The sequence below is a fragment of the Sceloporus occidentalis genome, unplaced genomic scaffold (assembly GCF_023333645.1).
Source record: "Sceloporus occidentalis isolate IW3139 unplaced genomic scaffold, rSceOcc1.0.p SCAF_9, whole genome shotgun sequence".
NCBI lineage: Eukaryota > Metazoa > Chordata > Lepidosauria > Squamata > Phrynosomatidae > Sceloporus > Sceloporus occidentalis.
In genome coordinates this window covers 12,139,634-12,158,509 of record NW_028316989.1, presented here as the reverse complement: position 1 = coordinate 12,158,509, position 18,876 = coordinate 12,139,634, and the positions used below count along the sequence as shown (strand labels likewise).

General features: G+C 43.7%; 1 protein-coding gene across 3 annotated transcripts in view; it reads right to left on the bottom strand.

The window, feature by feature from the left end:
• The window catches only part of ZBTB16 (zinc finger and BTB domain containing 16), a 165,175-nt gene that overhangs the window by 76,551 nt on the left and 69,748 nt on the right, over window positions 1-18,876 (bottom strand). For all 3 annotated transcript variants that reach the window (XM_089538591.1, XM_089538593.1, XM_089538592.1), the window contains exon 3: window positions 14,630-14,727. In XM_089538591.1, the coding sequence (XP_089394717.1) occupies window positions 14,630-14,727 (98 nt within the window). The remainder of the gene's footprint in view (window positions 1-14,629; window positions 14,728-18,876) is intronic.

Genomic DNA, 18,876 nt, shown 5'->3' with positions numbered 1-18,876 from the left:
TTGATTGTTCCAAACTGTGGTAAAGTTTTATGGGGAGGTGGATGGGGAAAGGGATGGAGAATGGAGGAATAATGAGAAGGAAGATTTAAAAAAAAAAAAGGGGGGAGATGACAAGGGCCTTCAAATAAGGCAGTACCGGTTTTGACAGGAGCAAGAGCTGCCGGCTAAGAATTTCATCCACTCCAGTTTTAAGAAAAGTCAATAGCGGGTGCATTTGAGAGAAGTAAAGACTATATTTGACTATGCCTTGAAGCAGTACACTTTGTGTTTTAGAAGTGAGGGAACACGTATTAACCTCCTACGCAGAACAGTGAGACGATTTTTGATTGATCCTATCAAGACATCTGTTGTTGTTGCTGCTGTTACTGTTGTTCTTGTTAGGAGTTCTTGTCAAGTTGCTTAGGCTTCTGGTGACCCTCCAAAGGTAAGACCTCCATGAGGCCTGGTCCTCAGTTGAGCTGCTGAGGTCTTGCAAATTCAGAGTAGCCATGGCTTGCTTGATGGAGCCAATCCATCTATGATGTGATCTTCTTCTTTGTCTAACTGCCTTACACTTGGCTAAGCGTTATTGTATTTATGAGTCATATCACCTCAAGATGTGTCCAAAATCCAATGTCCAACAGTCAACTGGGCTTCTGGGGAAACTTCAGGCTTCGTTTGCTTTCAGACCCAGTTATTTGTCTTTTTGGGAGTCCCAGTCCTTCCCAGTTGGCCCAGTCATTGGATGGGGGATTCTGAAAAGCATAATTCCAAAAAGAAATAGTATTCCACCCCCAGCTCTGGTTCAGAGAATCTCAAACCGGGGTTAAAGATGGAAGATCCTTCTTTGTGCCAGACCCTCTAAAGAGCCATTGACCATTAGAGTTGACATGGCAGAGATAAATGGACCACACATTTCAGCTCCTGACAGTCCTAAAAGCAAACAGATGCCGTGTGTACTTCAAATCTGACCATGGGAAGCTTGGTCGACATGATGCAGTCTTCTCCATTTCATGGAGATCATGGCAGCGAAGACAAGAGTGGCACAGATGTTAAGCACTAAGGCAGTGAATCCACTCCATGGCTTGGATCCTAAGGGTGAATCACAACTAGAGGAGACCCATTAAATCAACTGATGTACTGGGGTCAACACATGAGAGTCAGTGTGGTGTAGTGGTTTCAGTGTTCATCTAGGATTCTCGGAGACCAGTGTTCAACTGTCAAAGCCTGCTGGGTGACTTTGGGCAAGTCACACTCTCTCAGCCTTAGAGGAAGCTAAGGGCATACCTCCCCTGTATATCTCTTGCCAAGAATCCCCTGTGATAGGTTCACCTCAGGATCACTGTAAGTTGGAAATGATTTGAAGACACATGACAAGCCAATAGAAAGGTAAACCCTACTGATTCACTGGGTCTACTCTATTTGGGACTAGCAGGGTCCGGGTCCATATTGTAGTCGGAACTTTAAAAGAGTCGTCAAAGTGCCAAAATGTATGGGACAGGATTTGGTATCTTGGACAGTTTCTTTAAGTTCAGACTCCCCATCCCACCGGCTGGACAGCCACCATTTTGTTATTGTGTTCACACACGCACACATATTGTTCCTCTTTGTGTCCATCATACCGATAACTCTTCTGTTTGTAGAAAATAGAGACCTTGCCATGAAAGCGATCAGAAGATAAAGACTTGTCCAAATATACTCTCTCCTTCCCCCCTCTTTCCCCAATATATTTAGCCTGTTTACATCTAGAGAGACATGACACTGAACAGTCACGTTTTTGGCACCGGCCCTCGGTTGTCGAGTTACAGCCGGCAACAACTCTGAGCCGCGTTCCGCTCCCCAGCCACAGTTTCATAACTGGCATATTTTCTGACGTTGCAATCCTCGGAAATGCCTCAGCCGCCCCATGTTCCTTTCCCCCTGCCAGTCAGAGAAACCCATGTGCCACCAATTAAGATTTAAAATAAAATAAAACATGACCTGTATCTGTATGATGTGAGTGTTGAAACTGATAAGGAGGAATGGGTGGGAGAGGGAGGGAGGGCAGGTGAAAGCAAATATGGATTTGCAAAATAAAAGAAAGAAAGAAGTCGAGAATGATGTGGCAATGCAAATTTATGCCTTGCCATCACTTTACTACCTAATTAATTCAGTCATTTCGAAAACAATTTTTATTTATGTTCCATTTACCACATCAAAAGTGAAAAGAGGGAGAGAGAGAAAGACTGAAAGAGAGAGAGAGAGGCAGAAAGAGAAAGAGACAGGAAAAAAAATCCTTCTCCCCACACGCTGATGCTAAAATAATACCTCAAGGCATCTATTTTTAATCAGTCTTAAAAAAAAAACATGCAACACAACACAACGCACACACAAAACCCTAAATTCTATACAATCTCTGTCAGGCAGACCACCAACCCGAAAGAGAGAGAAACTGCCAAGTCTTCGGAGTGCCCTTGCCGGCTGCCCGAAAACTGCATGTCAAAAAGAAAAGAAGAAGAAGAAAAAGGAGAAGGAGGGGGAAGAGGAAAGGAAAAGGAGAGAGAGAGAGAGAGAAAAGAAAAAAAACCCACAGAAATCCATAATGGCCCGAGGCTCCTCTCCAATCTATTTTCTGCTCAGCTGGTTTTAAATGAAGTTATTATGAGTCATTAAAACACCCGCAAGCTTGTGGAAGTCAGCCAATTACAATTTTAAATTTAGCCTGTTCTCTACCCCCATTCCCTCCTTTGCTTCTCTTGCCCAGAAAAAGAAAAAAAGTGTGTTGGGTTTGTTCTCTGTCTCTCGCTGTCGCCCTACCAGTCCCTCTGCTCCGCATCCGGATTTCACCCAAGACAGACGTCGATTCTTACAGTTTAACATCCTGAAGATCCTAAGCTCGGTCTCCCTGAAGCAAAAGCACATAGGAGCACATGGGGATCGTCACCGTTGTTTGGTAGAGTTGGATGATGAGACCCCAAAACTGGACATGAACGTTGGGTGAGGGAGTTCTGGGTCTGAGGTTTCACTTTATGTTTAATGGCCCGCACTAGTAGATAGTCCAGAGAGGACCATTAAAGGCCTATAATTTCTTCTTCTGGACTTGCAACTTCAAAAGAAAGGTCTACCTACCCACCAAGAAATACTGTTATTAATATCTACCTCTCTTGAAGAACAACTTGCTAGGATTTGGTGTCATGTGCCATCATTTCTGACTTATGGCAACCCTAAGGTGACCCTATCACTGGGTTTTCTTGGCAAGTTTCTTCAGAAGGGTTTTGCCATTGACATCTTCTGAGAGTGAGAGAGTGTGACTTGGCCAAGGTCTCCCAGTGGGTTTACATGGCTAAGCCCAGATTGAAACTGGATTCCATAGGACTCCATTGGAGTCATAGTCCAATGTCCAAAGCAATACACCATGCTGGCTCTCTTGCTTAGGATTAGGCATTCAAAACACTCTGGACTATTCCAAACAATAGATCATAGAGGTAACTGGTTAAAAACAACAAGTTACTTGTGGGGAACCTCCTCTTGTGCAATAACAAAAACATCACTAAGTTACATTACAATGGTAGCGTGATGAGGGATAACCTCACTCCTTTTGTGGACTAAGTAATAGTCTCCTAAGTGTTCTAGTTACTGTTATAGTGGCGGAAGCGTGGCCACATTATTTAGGTGTGCTTTGTACCCAGAGGTTGGAAAAGTTCCTTTTTGAGCTACACCTTGTAGAACCCTCCACTGGCCTGGAAATTCAGAGAATCTCAAGGTCTTGACCATTCAATCAGTTGTTCAATGGTCAAGACCTTCGTAAAGCCAATGACCCACTCTAGTTAGAGTTAACAGCAGAGTTAGATCTTTATGTTCTTGACATTCAGAAGTAACTAGTATAGTTAAAAATGCTTCAAGAAAATGACCTGTAATACAAACACAACTTGGATATAGTAACTTTTTTAATTTTCTTGGAGCATTTTGAACTATTCTAGCTACTTCTGAATGTCCAGAACATAAAGACCTAAACTCTGCTGTTAACCCCAACTAGAGTTGATCATTGGCTCTACCAAGGTCTTCACTCACCATTCAACAACTAACTGAACAAATCAGCTCTAGTTGAGACTAACCAACAGCATCCCAGTCTAGAGGTAGTCTTAAAACTTGTATGTATAATGTTTAAAGCAATTGCCAAGGTGCCACTCAGTGGCATCACTAAGGGGTGCCGGCCATGAGAGGTAAAGGGATATTGGAGAAATAAGTTGGTAGCGTGAGCTTTTGTAGACTTGGGTCTACTTCCTCATGCATCTGAGGCAGTAGTCTCAAGTCTATGAAAGTCCATGCTACCAACTTCTTTATTTCACTTAGTCTCAAAGGGGCTACAAGATCTCTTTGCCTTCTGATGGTATCATCCAGTGTAGTCCATACTTAGTGATGCTATGGAGTAGCACCTTGGCAATTCCTTTATGCATTTAAGCCAATGCTGTCAGGATTGCTTTCTTGGGAGGGATGGAGGCTGAAGATGAGAGATGGAGACCCATCTTCTCTTGGTGACCTCATGGTACAACTGAGAACAGAGTCAGGGCTTTCCTGGCCATTAGACCCTGGACCTTGGATGGTCAAGCCCTATGGTTCTTCTCTGGAGCAGCTTTGTCTCACCTGCTTACATGGCTGTGATGCTGTGCTCCAATCATATTCTGATGGAGTCACACATGGCTCCATGAAAGACGAACACTGAGTCGTCATTGATAATATGGCTTCTAACTCACCCTCCCTCCCTTCCTCTCCTCAAGAAGCCAGGGAGGGAGGTTGAGAGCTTGCATGGTGTGTAGCAGGGACATCAATTTTGCCTCTTGATTTCCTCCAGGCTGACTAACAAGAGTGTGAGGTGCACATGCATATACTTACAAATACACACACACACACACACACACACACAGCATCTTTCAACAAACTAACCCCCCAAAAATGGGATGGGAAAAGGTGAAGGTATGTAAGAAAGCAAGAAGACCAGTCTTTGGAGTTGCAGGCAAGGAACGAAGAAAGTCCAAATGTCAAGACTATGACCGGCTTCCATGTAAAACACAACGGTTGTGTTTCAGAGATCATAATCATAGCAGGGGGATGGAGTGAGACAAAACCAAGAGGGAGGTGGAATCAAAATCTATTTTAGGTCCATGTGTTATTTTTGGTTTAGCCTGACACCCCCTGGAAAAAAAAACTGGTGGGGGGCATAAAGCAAAACCGTTGCATAACCCTCCCTCCTCCACCCTCAAAGTAATGTTCCTTCCGACAGCTTGAGCTCAGAGGGGAAAAAATGACAAACCCTATCCAAAATTCAACAGCCTGTGTTCCGTTTCAGAAGGCACACGGTGTACTGTACGGCCTATAAAACTCCCAAACAGCCTCCAGACACTCCTGCAATCGTCTTCCATCAAAACACTTTGCCTTGCATACAAAAATAAGATCCAGCGCTGAACAGAATACACAATCAGCCCATTACAGTACAGGGGAGGTTGCTACTTAGCAACGAGGGGGCTTTAAAGCCCAGACGCACGATGGGAAGCAGGAATCTGTCGAGCCTGTTGGGCAAATGATAAACATTAGCAGGGTTTTGTATTTTTTGGGGGAGAGGGAGGAGGGTTTGGGAGGGAGTCAGGTTGGATTTTGTTTGTTTGTTTGTTTGTTTTGCTCTGTGTTGGGTTGTTGCAGGAGGGGTGGGTCGGATGAGAAAAGAGAATGCAAAGGCCATGCAAATAAGATGTGAAAAAGCGGAGAGTGCATTTGTCAAATGGTGTGATTTGAAATGGTAGATGGGTTTGCGGGAGGGATGGCAAAATCAAGAGGTTGGGAATAATATATCAGCTCATTGTCACAAAGGCGTCTGCATTTCCTTTTCTCTCCCAAGAAGTGGGGTATGGGGAAGGGTTGAAATTTTTTTTTTGGGGGGGTTGTCCAGTGACCTCTGCTGAACTTGGATCGTCCTCCCTTTGCAAAGGACTAGGAACTTAGAAAAAGGCTGCATCTGCACTGTAGGAATAATGCCATTCGACGCCACTTGAGCTGCAATGGTGCCGTCCTGCAGAATCTTGGAATTTGATGACTATTACAAACTACAAATCCCAGGATTCCATAGGAATGACCTCCATCACTTTAAGTAGTGTCAGACTGCATTATTTCTACAGGGTATATGCACCCAAGAACTGGTTGGATGAGAAGGGACCCACACCTTTAGAAGCAAAGTAACATTGGAGGAGAAACAACTAGGATGTTGAGGTGGGGGTTTTCAAATGGATTTGAGCCCTGCAGTTAAATTTGGAGGGTTGAAGAAAGGAAATCAGCTTTAAAAAAAACCCACTCCAAAACTATGACAAAGGCTGCAATCGCACTGCAGAAGTAATGCAGTTTGACACCACTTTAAATGCCAAGGCTCCATCCTGCAAATCCTAGAAATTCTAGGATTTGTAGTTTTGGAAGACATTTAGCCTTCTCTGTCAGAGATCTCTGGTGCTTTGTTCCCCAGAATTCCCCTAGCATGGACCCAGGGCAGTTAAAGTGGTGTGAAACCGAATTATTTCTGCAGTGCGAATGCACAGCCAGAATATATATATATATATATATATATATATATATATATAGAGAGAGAGAGAGAGAGAGAGAGAGAGAGAGAGTTAGGTAAAGTCTAGGTAGAAGAGAAACAGACTGCATGTGAATCTGATGTAGGAACTGAGAGGGTCTTCTTGCCAGAACAGGAGCTCAAAGTGAAACCATATTATTCCAGCTTAAACTCTCAAAGCTGGGCAGCAAAAACAGAAGGAGAAGGAGAAGGAGCGAGGAGGCGGCGGGTGTCGGCAAAAGAAAGAAATGTATTTTTCATCGGCAAGTGTATAATTTATAAACAGCATTAAACAGTTTGTGTTTTCCTTTCCTCTGCCTCCTCGCCCCGTGTTTGAGGCTTGGACGGCATTCAAGCCTGCATTAATTTCTGCTCTGGGTACAGTGTGTTCTTGGATGCGCATCTGCCAGTGATCATAAACTCTCTGGAATGCTGGCAGAACATCCAGACCCGCCAGCAAGCCCATGACATCACTCTGGGAATAAATTCGGGACACCGGCCAAAATTCAAGACTGCAAAGAGGAGGAGGAGGAGGGGAAGGGGAAGGCAGAGAAGCAGCAGCAGGAGGAAGGCACACAAAACAACCAGAACACACTTCCCTTTGCCTCTTAAAAGGAAAGAGGTAACTCATCCTTGTTAAAAATTGTAAAGCAAAGGGAGAGCCGGCATGGCCTAGCGGTTTGTGTTGGACTCTGGAGACTAGAGTTCGATTCCCAGCTCAACCATGGAAACCCACCTTGGGCGAGTCACACTCTCTCAGCCACAGGGAAAGGCCGTGGCAAACCTCCTCTGCACCAATCTTGCCAAGAAAACCCCATGATAGGTTCCCCTTTGGATCGCCATTAGTCAGACACAACACAAAGGCACACAACAACAACACCTGGAATCAGTGTGGTGTAGTGGTTTGAGTGTTAAGACTCTGGAGATCAGGTTCAATTCCTCGCCATGGAACCCCTTGGATGACCTTGGGCAAGCCACACTCTCTCAGCCTCAGGGGAAGGCCATGGCAAGCCTCCTCTGAACAAATCTTGGCAATAAAACCCCATGATAGGTTCGCCTTAGGGTGTCCATAAGTCAGAAATGACTTGAAGACACACAACAACAGCAACAAACTTGGCAAAGGGCTTGTTCTGGGGATGATGGCAGTAGGGAAGAATATTTGGCAATATTTTTTTTAAAAATGGTCCAAAAGCACATTTTTTGAGCATCAGGAAACCCTGGCAAGAAGAACACTAGACTGGTGGAAGTATTTGCAGGGTTTTCTTATTCCTGTGCAAAAATGTCACATACAAATTTTGTGCAAAATACCCTATACCACGAATAGTCTTCAAAAATGGCAGTTTTTGAAGACTTTCTTGCAGCAGGGAGGAAATGGCTAAGAATGTCCTGTTGCTTCCTTCAAGAATAAAATTAATGGAGAATTGCATCCCTCGCTGACAGCAACAGAGACACAGGATGCAGAGGGCTAGAGGATCCCATTTGAAAAGAGACAAAGGTGCATATCAGCCATACTTATTTGTTGTTCCTGTGCACCTTCGCATCATTTATGACTTCTGGTGACCTGATCACAGGGTTTTCCTGGCAAGATCTGTCCAGAGGAGCTTTGCCATTGCCTTCCTTTGAGGCTGAGAGAGTGACTTGTCCAAGGTCTCTTGGTGGGCTGAGTGGGGATTCGAACCCTGGCCTCAAGGGTCATAATCCAGCACCCAATCCATTACACCACACCGTCTCTCTTTGCAGCTGAGCTAGTAACTAAGTCTTAGGAGAGGCATTGCAATTTTTAGAACGCAGTGTGAGGTGATGTATAAAACATGGGAAATAAATAGAGAAGGAAACCAATATAAATAAGGGGCAATGCCCAGCTTGAAAACCTCAGAGGGCCAGATCGGGGCCTAGGAGGACCCCAGAGTCCAAAGTCCCTCTCTACTGGACCAAAGGGTACAATTTAGCCACTGGAAGTGAACTTTTTCAGCTAAAAAGTGTGGCCAGATTTTTATATCCAGCATAGCTACCTGCCCACGATTCCCTTGCAAGCAATCATTTTTTAGTAGATAAAGTACTCTGTGTATCATGTGTCCTGGTTAATAAAGAAACAGGTGTATACATGCATCTGTGTGTGTGTGTGCTTGTGTGTGCGTGTGTGTGTGCGTATGCACTTTGGATAGCTATAATTACTCCGAGCGTACACGAAACCACCGCTATAAACATGGTCATGAGAAAAACACGCCTACGCAAACTGGAGACGTAAAAACAAGAATACAACAAGGATGCTGGAGGGTGGCGTTGTTCCATGGCATTTCTCCACTCGTTCCTTTCGCCGGGTCCATTTCCCAAGACGGTTTCCGCCCTTTGTGCCATGCCTGAGGAGCTCATGATGATGGCTAATCCACCTTCCAAAAATGAAGAAGCCAGCGCTATGCATGGAGCGCATTGCTCCAAAGCCACTGGCTGAGCAAACAGCTGGCCAAGAAAGAGGGACACATTTTTTCAGTTGTTTGCTTTTTCTGGGAAATGGAGACACACACTTTCATTCCAATAGCAGGAATTGGGAAGGAGGCGGGGGGAAAAAGAGATGTCTTTCTGGACAGTAAAAATATGCTGCCCTAAAAGGCATCCATGTGAATTGAGAAGCGAAGCAGGAGAGGCAGGTGACATGCTGAGCAACCACAGAGAAGAAAGACAGAGGAAACTGATTCCACAGAGGGTTCAAGCAAGTCTCATTGTGGGTTTTTCATGGTAAGTCATTCAGAAGTGGTTTACTAAGGCCTCCTTCTGTGCAGTACTAACAAGAGCGAGATCTTCCAACAGTGTCTCTTTCTTACACACCCCACATAACTACTACTGCCCAATACTCCAGCAAGGCTGTGCCATGGACCACCAAAAAGGCAAGTCAAGGAGCCCTAGAACAAAGCAAGCCTGAACTCTCCCAAGAAGCCAACTTGACTAAATCAAGGCTACTTTGGACACACCATGAGATGAGGTGACTCATTAGAAAATATGACAATGTTTGGTAAGGTGGAAGGCAGTAGAATCATAGAATCATAGAGTTGGAAGAGACCGCAAGGGCCATCCAGTCCAACCCCCTGCCATGCAGGAAATCACAATCAAAGCATCTCCGACAGATGGCCATCCAGCCTCCATTTGAAGACCTCCAAGGAGGGAGACTCCACTACACTCTGAGGAACTGTGTTCCACTGTCGAACAGCCCTTACTGTCAGGAAGTTCCTCTTAATGTTGAGGTGGAATCTCTTTTCCTGCAGCTTTGCAGTAGGCAAAGAGGAAGACCACTTTACAGGTGGAGGAGCTCAAATGAAGGAAGACATTATTGTGCCGGGTTTGCAAGATCTGAGCAAGGCTGTTGAAGCCAAAACATCTTGGAGGTTTCTCATTCACGTTGTCAAGAGAAGATCTGCTGTGGGGTTCTGCTCTAGCAGATCACTTGAGGGATCAAGCAGAGGACAATGTCTGTGGACATCTCCACAGCTTGGTCTCTGATACAGCAAAACTCTGGCTGATATGGCCAAATCATAATCACAAATGGATGGTGAATACACTATCCATGCAGCCGTTTTCCTTTCAAAATAAGATTATCACAAGGCCAGGAGGACAGCATTTGGAAGTACACCTGACAACAAACTGGAGTCCACCAAAAATAATGCTTAGCAGAGCAGTCATTTTGATATTTTGGTATCCAGTGGCTTCCATTTCAGTGAGGTAGTGAATTTATTCCAATTTTAGCCTATCCTTGGGTAGCAATTTTAAAGTTCATACAGAAGTCCAGAGTTGACTCACTGCTCCATTGACTTTAAAGCCCACAGTTGCTTCTGCATTGAGATAGCTGAATGGAGCATACATGTTCACAGGTGTCATGGCATTCAGTACCAGGTTAGGGAGAGGTGGGATAAATAGGGTGGAGGAGATCTAGGACTGAATTCTCTTTGATGTGTATATATATGTGCCTTTAAGTAACCTGTCAACTTACGGCAACTCCATGAATTTCATAGGGTTTTATTAAGCAAGGAATCATCAGAGGTGATTTTGCCAGTTCCTTCCTCTGAAATGCATCCAACAGCACCCAGGATTCCTTGATGGTCTCTTGTCCAAGTACTAACCAGGGCTGATCCTGCTTAGCTTCCAAGATCAGACAGGAGCTGGTGTTTTGAGGTATTTAGGATACACTTAGCCCTTGCTATCCTTGGCAGGAGTTTGGTTCCAGGATCACCCATGGATACAAAAATCTGTGGCTACTTAAGACCCATTATAAACAATGGCATAGTAAAATGGCATCCCTTTGGCTCTGCAGGCCACCACACTTGTAGCCTCTGCAAAAAAATTTTTGTCCTCCAATGTCCCCCAATATCCCCTAGGAGTCAATGGAGGGGGCACAAGCATTGGGGTTTTGGACTTATTGAGACAATTTTATGCCATTTTCTCCAACAGGATGTGAACCAAGAAGCTGAATTGTGTGGGACACAAAATGGCCCTCGGGTTGCATGTTGACCCTGGGCCACAATTTCCCCCATACCTCTGTTCTAGATGCTACCTACTACTTTCTGTTCATTTGGAAAATTCATAGTCACTGCTAAACCAGAAATAAGAGAAGAACCAGAAGCCAAGACTGAACCAAGTACTCTCCCAAAGGGAACGCTTAACAGGCTGCTCTATGGAGACATCCCCAGAATCCCACTCAGAAATGAATCCAATGGAGATGGGCAGTTTCAGGGCAGGTTTGCTTGCATGCTTCAGCCCATGGATGTGGCCGCCCAAGTCTCAAGAGAAGAAGGCTTGCGACAGAGAGCGGCACACTCAACTGCACATTACAAAGACAAACATTGATCCATGTGCACACAACCCCTCCCGATGCGCACACACCCTGCACACACTTGTAATGACAGTGTGCTGACTTTAATAGCCCATGTGCCAAACAGGACTGCCCTGATCAATCTTGTTATTTAATAGGTCTCGGTTTGTTGTTGTTGTTGCTGTTGTTGTTGTCTGCCTTCAAATCATTTCCAGCTCATGGCGATCCTAAAGCAAAGCTTTCACAAGTTTTTTTTTTGCAAGATTTGTTCAGAGGAGGTTTGCCATTACTGTCCCCTGAGGAAGCTGAGAGAGTGTGACTTGTCCAAGGATTGAGTCTTGGTCTCCAGAGCCAACATTCAAACTACCATAAATGCTGGTTCTCCCATCTGGGTTTATAATTCATCCATTAATATATACATACAGGCTGAGTCTCCCTTATCCAGAAATCCAAAATTCAAAATATTTTGAAAGCATTTTGGATAAGGGAGATTCATCCAAAATTATTATTATTATTATTATTGGAGAAGGGAAAGAACCCATTAAACCAATGTTAAAAAAACATCAGAAGAAATATTTAAACATCCAAATACAGTATTTAGGCATAAGAGATGATATTTTTAATAAATAAATATAGGTATTGGGATCTCTGCAAATTGGGATCTGCGCCTCTCCCCAGCTTTATAGCATTGCAGAGAGTGAGACATTTTAAATTCTTCATACCCAAAACTCTTCTGCTTGGTGCATTCTCATTGTAATTCTTATTTGGGCAGCCCAATGGTTTCATTTCCTCTTCTCTCTTCATTTTGGTCACTTAATCTCTATTTGTAAATGTTCCAGTAAATTCTTGCAATGCTAGAAATAGGAACATTTCATGGGTGGGTTGGGGGCCCCACAGAATTATTTTTATTTGGAGGGCAATATCTTCATTTCTCTCCACTCCTGATACACCCCTTGCCCTGGAGGCTGTGTAAATGTGTATGTGTGTTTATGTATTGGGGCAATAGTGGAATTAAAAGCCCATGGACAGAGGAGGGGAAGAGAGAGTAACATTTTAAAAATCTGTACAGAGGGTGAGCGAAGGAGACGGTGTTTTCATAAACAAGAGCGCGGCTGGAATTCAACAGGGCTGTTTTTGAGCATCTAAGCATCTCCTCCCTCCCTCTCCCTCTCTCTCTCCCAGGCAGGCAGGGAAGGAGAGAGAGAGAAATATATTAATATTTCACGATGACAAACTTGGCTCGCTGTTCACTGTACATACTGTACCCGCAAAGCCGGCAGCCAGCCAGCCGTGCCGCTGGCGGAGGGCCAGAATGACAACAACAAACAGAGGCAGCGTGTGCCAGAGAAGGGGATGGAAGAGGAAGAAGGCAGAGGGGGAAAACACAGCTGAGATGCATGCTTGGATACATGGCCTCCCAGCCACCCCCGACCACCGACACGCTGCTTTCGGACACGGCTAGGGGGATATTGGCAGGCAGGACTCCTTTTTTTAAAAAATGGGTGTTATTGGACGGTTCAAAAGATACACATGCACACAGAGGATTCAAAGGTATAGCCATGTTAGTCTGTAAAATCAGTCTGCAAAGGGATCTTGTAGCTGACATACATTTGACAACTTTATACCAGTTTGTGGTGGCACCGGTTCCTGTCTTTTATGGTCTTATGTCAGCTTTCCCCCTGGTAGCTTCTTGCCCTGAGATCTGTTGACATAGGGCAGGTGTGAAATATTTAAATAATACAAAACGCAGGTTGGTTGTGCATGGAGCAACCTGTGCAAAGAATCTTGCAATGAAATAAGCTTGCCGTGTTTCAGGTTTTCTCCCCAGCTTAGCATCCCAGCCCTTCTATAGACATTTAATTAAAATGGGCCTGCATAATAATTTGAACCCAATAGTGAGATTCATTAAAGGTAGTGAGTGCCTAATTCTGCAAGTGTTTTACTAATGAAACTTCGGTTGAGGCTCAAACATAGTGAATCGAGTATTCACAACACATATGAAAATGCAAAATGCACCGCTGTCAAAGAAGGTGGCGTAGAGAGCATGAAGAAATGCCTATAAATTCTGGAGGTGATAGACAGAATCGAACAGCAATCGAGTGTGTGGAATTCAAAATCTATGATTGGAGGCAGAGGCAATCTTTGGGAATGCCAGCATCCCTGTTCGAAAGACCTCCAGACACCTAGAAATGGATAGTCTAACGGATTAACTATCTAGAAACTGGATTATAATCTGAGAATATTGGGTCCAGTTCTGAGAACATTGTGTCCAATTCTGGACACTAGAAATCAGGAAGCATATTGACACACTGGAACATGTCTAGAAGAGGGTGACCAAGATGGTCAACCATCTGGAAATGAAGCCTGATGAGGAACAACTGAGGGAATTGGAGGTGTTCAGCTTGGAAAAGAGAAGACTGAGAGGTGACATGAGCATCTTTAACTATTTGAAGGGACGCCATGTAGAAGATGAGGACAGCTTGGTTTCTGTGGCTCCAGAGACTAGGACATGGAGCAATGGATTCAAATTATGTGGAAAATTCCACCAGGAAGAACTGTTTGAAAGTGGAATCAAAAGTCATAGGACTTTGAAGGTCTTTAAACAGAGGTTGGAGGTGCATCTCCCACGAGTGTTTCAATTTTGAATTCCTGTATGGCAAGGGGTTGGATGGATAGACCTTGTGGTCCCTTCCAAATCTAAGATGCCATGATTCTATGATTATAATTTGCCAGGCATAGCGTAGAGCTTATCTGAATGTGGATTCATCTGAACCAGGAGTGGGAGTGAGAAACAGCTCCCTCACCTAATGACTGCAAATCCTTGGATTCCTGGAATCTTATACCATTTGCTGCTACTCCTTCTTTACAGAAGTTACTTCAGGGGGATTATGAGACATTTTAGAGACATTTTGACAGGAGGTTTTCAGGTTTTACGCCACTCTATCGCGAATTCGTAAGTCTCCCCTCCCCTCAATCCTATTGGTTAGCAGTTCCAATTAAAGTAAACCCACTGAATCAATGGGATTTGCCTATGTGTGATCTTAACACTCTGCAGTTGATTCAGTTGGTCTACTCCAGTTGAGACTAACCAACAGGACTGAGAACAACGTAAAGTAATGGACAACCTGCAAGCAATGTTCCAAGTTCTTCTTTCAACACCGTAATGTGTAATAATGAAAGGTTATTATTTTTTATTTTAAAATTTGGAAATAGCAGTGGGAACACATTGGTTTTTTTTTTTTTAAGGTTGAATATCTTTCCAGACTTACCTGAATGAGCCAATAAGTGCATCCGAAGACGTAGGCTGTCCAGGAATCGCTTTCCACATAATTCGCATCCATATGTCTTTATTCCGCTGTGCAGTTTCCTGAAATAAAGCAAATAACAAAGAGAGAAATGATGATTGGCCAAGAACCTAGATCTCAGACACAGGGTGCATCTACACAGTCGAAATAATGAAGTTTGACAACACTTTAAGTGCTGTGGCTCCATCCTAAGGAGTCTTGCAGTTTGTAGTTTTACAAGGTCTTGAGCCTTTTCTGCCAAAGAGCGCTGGTGCCTCCAAAAATTACAGCCCAGTTAAAGTGGTGTCAAATGGTATTATTTCTATAATCTAGATACACCTATAGTTACAAATGCATAAATACATATCATGTCTCGACCCAGCGCCCCAAAGGTCCTGCAAGAGCTCAAGAAGGGAAGTGGTACAAAAAGAATGATTGGAAAAGAGAAAGAAAACTGAAGATGAAAAAGACACTTTGAGAGATTTTATTTCCCGGCTTCCTTCCCTGCAACTAACCCCGGGCTGTGAATCCAGACACTTTCCAAGCCAAGTGATGAAAGTCTGAGGTCTTTGGGGTTGGGAGGAGATGGTTGTCTCTTTTATGAAGCAGCCGGTTGCGGAAGAGTGAATTGGTGAGTTCCAGGGCCATTTGTCAGGTTCAAATGATATTTAGCAGACCTCAAGCTAGACAGCAAAATGGGCACAGCGGAGATCAACCGAAGGGCGGGGGGGGGGGGGGGCGGATGGAGAGAAATACATCCAACTTTATCATCCCTAATTCCTTTCAATGAAAGACATACTTACCCTCAACTCACACACTCTGCCTTGCTGGCGTCTCACGAAAACGCTGCCATACCATCACCCTTGCTAAGCCACAGAGGGTCTGGACAATTGCAAATCCACAGCCCTGTCAACTATGGATGTTCGTGCAACAAATGCAGACATAGACATAAACTACCAGGGGGACATCTGCACTCAGAGTAAGGATGGGAAGATCACAGCCTACTACTGCATGTATCCCTGAACCACCTACTCTGTCCCAAGATCTCTCTAAGGATATGAAAAACAAAATGGATATTTTCTCAAGGTGTTTATTTTCTCATCCTGAAATCAAAATATGTATGTCGGTGCCTTTATTTATGGTGACTCCATGAATTTCGAAGGGTTTTCTTAAGGAAGGAATCCTCAGAGGTGGTTTTGCCAGTCCCTTCCTTTGAATTATATCCTCCAGCACATGGTATTTGTTGGCAGCCTCCCATCCAAGTACTAACAAGGCCTGGCCATGCTTAGTTTCCAAGGTCTGCTAGGATCTGGTGCTTTGCATGTATGTCTTCAAGTTGCCTGTTGACTTGTGGTGGGCTAATGGATATCATAGAGTTTTCTTAGGCAAGGAATCCTCAGAGGTGGTTTTTGCCAGTTCCTTCCTCCGAAACAGAGCCGATGAACACCTGGTATTCATTGGCAGTCTCTCATCCAAGTACTAACCAGAGCTGACCCTGGTTGGCTTCCAAGATCAGATGGGATCTGGTGCCTTTAGGGATTTCTTGACCTAAATCAAAGGTGTAGCTATTGGGAGGTGGGAATAATGACATTGCCTCCCATAAGAATTCTGCCAATCTAAACGAAATTTTGTTTCAGTCCCTAAATTCCAAGCATTGCAGAGAAGACACTGAAAATCATTCACACCTTGAACTCTTCTCTTGGCTGTGCCCTATTCCCTTGGTCTCTTATCTTATCCTTTGCTCCGGGTGCCTATACATTATTTCTAAATGCTCAGCTGCCATTTTAAGTTAGTGCAATGCCAGAAATTTGGAGAATTTATTAGGGGAACAGAATTCCTATTTGGGGAGGTCAGTGGCTTCATAAAAGACCTTGGGGTCTCCGTTACCCTCCTTTAGTACAACAGAACAAGGAGGTCTATGGATGGGGCTGGGAGATCCTATGAGCTCGTATCCAATAGGTAATTTTTGGACAGTTTTGGTAGCCAAAAATCATAATTGTTGGCCTTTGACATCATACTCACTATGTACAGTGGGTCCCTCACATTTGTTGGGGTTAGGGGCACAGGGTCCCCATGAAAGTAGAAAAAATTACAAATACACTACTCTTTTTCCACTGGAGTGAACACCTCTCTACGAATCTCTAGGTCCTCCATCTCAACTCTATGGCCAACATCTGGCAGAAGTTTATCATAGTAGAATTGCACTGGAGGACCTACAAATACCTAGAGAATTTCTCTAGGCCCTCCAGTGTGACTCTATGGTCAACCTCTGGCAGAGTTGTGCTGGAGGACCTAGAGATTCCTAGAGAGAGTATATTGATAAAATCTGTAAACAATCAAATCCGAAAAGTCAAAGCCACAGATGCAGAGGGTCAACTGTATTCTTGGGTCTGATCTAATGGCTGCTAGGGTTTTGTCCACTTTGAGGAAGCAACATTATGGGCAAGCATTGAAGGGACAGCACAAAGCAATCCATCTCATATTAAGCAGGGATGAGAAAAGTTTGGAAAAGTAATTTTCCTATCTCTGAGTTGCTCCCCATGTGGTCGACCTGTTACAAATCACCACATGCTACTTTTTTCACATACAAGAATGAATAATTCCTATTTTTCTTCCTTCTAAGGTAGATTATGAAAATTTTTGCTCCTTTTCGATGGTTTTTTTTATATTTATGTCTTTTGATAAAGTTTTTGCTTGTAAGGATTCACCTCCTCTGCCTATCAGAGCTATCAAAAGGCACCATCTATGTGTGTGTGATACAGAAACCTCATAGCCTGAGTTAATGTGGCAAGGCTTTTTAAGCTGTCATTTTGCAAGGGTACTGCGAGACGTCAGAAACCACTAAACACTTTTGGCTCACGTACAATTAAATTGTCCGAAAAATCTTTCCATTAATTTCTTCTGGACATAGTTCAGCAAGCCTTGGTTACTAAAACAGCCATCAAAATGTGTTGGTAAGTGATGCAAGAGAGGATGAAATGGAGTCATTAATTGACGGTATTATTGGACACTCTTCAGATTTATCAAAGTTTCTGCAATTAAATCCTGAATTGCTCTTCTTAGGGAACCTTGGGAACTGGACTTCAGATAAGCACACTAGACCTCCCTAACAAAGATTTCTAAGTACATCATCAAACTAGAAAGCTTAGGCTTTTCTCAGTTCAGGGCGCATCAAAGTGTAACATGGACAAACTACAAAGTAAGATTAGCAAATCATCTAATGTGGAGATATCCACACTGCAGAAATAAAGCAGCTTGATTCCATATTAACTCTATTCTACAGAATCCTAGGAGTTTGGTGAGGTATTCCAGTTGGTCTGTCAGATAGCAATGGTGCCTCAATAAACTACAAATCCCAGGATTCTGTAGGATAGAGTCATAGCAGTTTAAGTGGTATCAAACTGCTTTATTTCTGCAGTGTGGACCCATTCTAAATCAATAATAATAATAATAATAATAATAATAATAATAATAATGTGCCCAGCCAGTGTCTGTCTGTCAATCTGCTTCCATCTCTCTCCAAACACATACCCACATGTTCAAATAGCCTTCCATGAAAACCCCAACCAAATCACAGTTTCCTTGGCAAACAGATTGCATTTGCACATATACATCCCCCCTAGCTCTATCCCAACAGGAAAGAGATACGGCGCATCTTGGTTGCTTTTTCACTTAATGCTTTCCAGCTCCGAGCAAAACAAATAGAGCACCACGAGTGGAAAGTCAAACAGGTTGAAATCCTGAAGTGTCTTGTAATTATGTAGACAGAAGAGCGCGTGCGGCATGAATGTCTAATTTGGGCTCGGATGGTAGAGGCAGGCTCTTTTTGCTAATGCAGAAACAGCAGTCAAAAAAAGGTCCCCAGGAGAGGCTCAGGTAAATTTGCAATCAGCTTCCCGCCAACGTCTTTCTTTCCACCATCAAAGAGATCAGACCATGCAGCCTCGACTTCCCATGATACGCACATCATGTCATTCTAGGCCTCCCTTTTCTCTTCTCACATTTCCAGTTGCTTACTCTTCTGCGGCTCACACTTTCTCTTCAATCCATCCCAGACTTTGTCCAAACACCTCTTCCATAAATTCCAGTCTTTCATTCCATGCAAACACATCTGAATGTCTTTGTTCAAAATGAACAAATGGTTTGGTTGCATAGTGTACTGAGATGAGGGATTCTGGCAGTTGCCACTTGAAAAGTAACTTTAAGAAATCACATCCATTTCCTCCCAGCGC